This window comes from Geospiza fortis, unplaced genomic scaffold, assembly GCF_000277835.1.
Source record: "Geospiza fortis unplaced genomic scaffold, GeoFor_1.0 scaffold264, whole genome shotgun sequence".
Classification (NCBI taxonomy): Eukaryota; Metazoa; Chordata; class Aves; order Passeriformes; family Thraupidae; genus Geospiza; species Geospiza fortis.
This window is the reverse complement of record NW_005054332.1, coordinates 187708-191722: the sequence shown is the minus strand read 5'-3', so window position 1 is coordinate 191722 and position 4015 is coordinate 187708. Positions and strand designations below refer to the sequence as shown.

Sequence of the window (4015 nt, the reverse complement as noted above, 5' to 3'; positions counted from 1 at the left end):
TGTTAATGTGATAATTCAGGCCAGCATACTTTAACTGTCTCAGCATGCCAGCACAGTTGAGAAACAATGGTGGTTAGTAAATCAGCCTGATTCTGTTAGAAAATCCATTTGGCTGTGAATGGTAGTTTAGAAATCAAGGATACTGAACATAATCAGTTTTCTACCATTCTTAGATGCATATTTTTATCAGTTGGTTTTGCAAATATCTGTATAAGCATTTCCTAAGAGCTTGTATGCTACTGTTGTAGGGCCTATGCTATATGAGGCATTTGTTGCATTAATATAAGATTGCCCTGCAGTTAATTTCAGTTTAAGTAGCAATGCATGTCTTAAGAGGCTTTTAAAGGGAAAAAAGGAACAACTTCTACTTCTTGTGTTGGTGCTTCATCTGAGGCATAGTCATAAAGAGTATTCAAGATGCAAGCAAAAATCTTATTGCTAGTAAGTGAACTTTATAAACTCTGTTGTATTGTTTTGGAGGTGGGGAGGTGGGCACAACATACACTATGTAGATAAATTTGACTAGTTAATGTTTTGTGACATTATTTAGAAGTAGAAATCTGTGAATAAAATTGTTAACACTGGAAATTGTTAAAAGTGATAGGTATTCTAGAGAGGCAGAGGTGAGCCTTTATTCAAGCCTGTTCGTTCATGTTGTCGATATAGAATTATACCAGAGAAAATCCTCACAGTATATGGAGTTTTGAAAATAATTTCTTTATTTCCTTATTCCTTTCAGGACCAAGATGGGCTTCCTGGAACACTGGTGTTTTTATCTGCATCAGATGTGCTGGAATACATAGAAATCTTGGGGTTCATATATCAAGGGTCAAGTCTGTCAACTTGGATCAATGGACACCAGAGCAAATACAGGTAGAATACCTTCAAATATGTTTCCAGTTTGGAAGGTATGTCAGGAGTACTTCTGAAAGGATTTGCATTTATCATGATGCCCTGCTTACATGTTTTACAATCCTATTAGCTTTTTCATGAATCATATTTCTACTGTAGTGAGTCTAAGTTCATAAAACTCACTTCAGAAGTTGGTTTACCTCTCATTTCTGTATCATTTTAGAGGTATTCTACCTTACTCCAGGGACACTGAAAACTACTTCTTGGTTGTATCTGTAGAAAAAGTATCGTAAGCCTTTTTAGTAAGTGTCACTCATTTCTTGGTTGTATCTGTAGAAAAAGTATTGTAAGCCTTTTTAGTAAGTGTCAGGACAGTAGCACTCACGTATCTGTGTGATGCCTGGTTGTGTTCTTTTGGTGTATCAAGCACTGAGTCTTCCAGATATGCTCCAGTCTGAAGCCTCTTCCTGCCATCAGGGAAATTTTATAACTCTTTGTCTTCCTGGTCTGAGGAGCCATCCTGAGAGATCAAAGCTTGTCTTTCCCTGGATGGTTGGTTTACGCTGCAAACAGGATCCATGTTGCTAGCTTTGTCCATCAAGGCTGGGCAGGCAGCCCGCCTGTGCCATGCTCATATGTCTCAAGACCTTTGGCAACGGGAGCTCTCCAAGTTAAAAACTTGTAATGGCATTTAAGCACTCCACAGCAGCATTCTGACTGTTTCAGAGTTTAAACTATTGACAGACATGAACTAACTGTTTTCTACCACTTTTCCCTAGTGCATGCAGGAAATGGGAAATACTAAAGCAAGACTACTCTATGAAGCTAATCTGCCAGAGAACTTCCGAAGACCTCAAACAGATCAGTATCCTTTTTGTTTGGGCTTTCACATTGAAATGACTTCTAATGCAATTGAGATGTTATGACTGTTTCAAGGAAGTGCTACATTTGTCAGCTTATGTTATTTATTTCATTGATATTGTTGTATAAGAAATGACAGTGGAAGTTGAGAACAGTTCAGAAAAGATTTAAATTACTTCAGTCATAGCAAATCTACTTCATAATGAGATTTGGCAAGCACCATTTATTTTTGCTTTCAGAGGAGGTGACTTCATAAATTCCGTGTATGTGGGAAGTTAAGAGTGATACTGGAGAGCTCTTGAATATTTATCTTGAGTAACTGCCATCTGAGTGATACTGGAGAGCTCTTGAATATTTTCTTTGTCTTGAGTAACTGCCATCTAAAGTTTAGAGGCATTTGATCAGGAAATAACGAGCTGAATGGTACAGTAAAATAAGCCATTGCATCTTACTCCCGTGAAGCATGGATTTCTCTCTAGGTGACTTAGCATGGGAACACATAAATAAACCCAAGCTCTCTCAGGGCCACCAGTTGTGTTTGTGTGTGGTTGTCACTGTGTACCTGGACAGGAAGGGTTGGAAGAAAAGCAGTCTGCTGGCAATAAATAACTTTTCTCATTAAATACCTTTACTGAATCACTAGGATAATATATAATGACATTAATTTAGGTCTGGGGTTTTTTTCTTGATTTATTGAAGTTACTCCATAGTAGGATTTGCTTCACCTGACCTTATTGTAATTCTTTAATTATAATGAGATCCTAAACACCTACTCTTAAGTGAGCTGAGTCTTTCCCCAGCTACAGGAGCTGATAAACAGACTTAGTTGTAACTTGATCTTAATTTGCTATATACAAAGATGATTCTGGTTCTTCTGTTTATTACACTCAATATGTTATAACAGAAGATTTTTTTTTCCTTTGGAAGAGTTAGACTTGTTAAAAAATGCACTTGAGCAAAACAGATACTTTTTTCATATTCTAGAAGCTTTTGCATTAAACATACATCCTCATAAGGAAAGAATCAGATAGCACCATAGTATTCCAGCTGTAATATTCTGTAACTTTATTTTAGCCATATGATTGAAATATTTTGACTAAAACTTACTCAAAAATGGAACTTCAAGATGTTTTTTTTTTTTTGCTGCAACTAACTTAAATTCACTGGTGCTACTGCAGGATAAGTAATAATGCTTTAAGCTTTTCTTGTCAGATCAGACCAAAAGTCTAATTTTTAGACTTTCAAAATAGTTCTTTTTTTCACACTGTGTGCCTTGAATTAATTACATACCCTTTTGAGTAGTTGTGGACCAACTGGTGGACTTAGTCAACTGAATATGCTTCATTGCCTGTGTTTTCTTTATTAACACTGTATTGCCATGAGAGGTGATTGCAACAATTTCTGATTTATTTCTTAATTTTCGCATAACTCTGGCATCTACTTACCTACTTGGCATTCATGACAAGCTGTTGTGTTACGGATGTTTTTTGCCTTTTTTATTTGCCCATTGTATCACTACAAAATAGTAGTAATGCTTAGTATGTCATCAGTGTTCTGCTTGTGAATATTCTTATATTCTGAACATTCTTTTGGATAAATGTTGAAAATATTTTGCATGTAATGATCAATTTTGTATGTGTTCATCTATATTAGTGCTTAACTTCCTATAATATGCTTCTAGTTTTGTACTATAATATACTTCTAGTTTTAAGGTAGTAAAGTGGAGACACAGGAGGAATGTGTTTGTGGGATCTGCCGAAAATTTCCTGCTAAAGATCCCTCCTCATTTCTGCTTCTTAATCACAAGTGACCTTTCTAAGCAATTTTTTACCTTCCCTGGTACTTGGCAGGGATGCTGTAGTATAGGAACTAACTTTTAGGATCATTGTGATTTTTTTTTTTTTTATGAAAGCTTTTTCCTGTTGAAAGATGTTTTTTCCAACAGCAATAAATAATTTTTTTACACTATTAGTACTAAGATAGCTGTACCTTCAAAGTGCTCAGGATGCCCTTTGCAATTTATATATATTTGGAAAGAGGTAGAAAGCAGTGTTTTGATTTTTGTAACTGTTATGAAACTGTCTTCAGGTGACATTTGCATACGGTTTGAAACTATGATTTTTGACAATATGATTTGATGCGCAGAATGAAGGGACTGAGTGCTCTGAATTCATTGTTAATCTTAGGACACAGTATGTGGAACTAAGAGTATCTTTCCATCAACTGAGGAAAAATGCTTTGGAAGTTTGAGGCAATGAGTCTGAGCTTCCAGAATTGCAATATCAGTTTTTGAATGGATAAT

The 4015-nt window shown here is 35.8% G+C and overlaps 1 protein-coding gene across 1 annotated transcript in view; it reads left to right on the top strand.

Moving 5' to 3' along the window:
• The first annotated feature begins 743 nt into the window (after positions 1-743).
• Positions 744-4015, top strand: part of SMAP1 (small ArfGAP 1) — a 64031-nt gene continuing 60759 nt past the window's right edge. Inside the window, exons 1-2 of the mRNA XM_014307292.2 lie at positions 744-873; positions 1632-1717. Of these exons, the coding sequence (XP_014162767.1) occupies positions 1635-1717 (83 nt within the window). The 5' untranslated portion in view covers positions 744-873; positions 1632-1634. The remainder of the gene's footprint in view (positions 874-1631; positions 1718-4015) is intronic.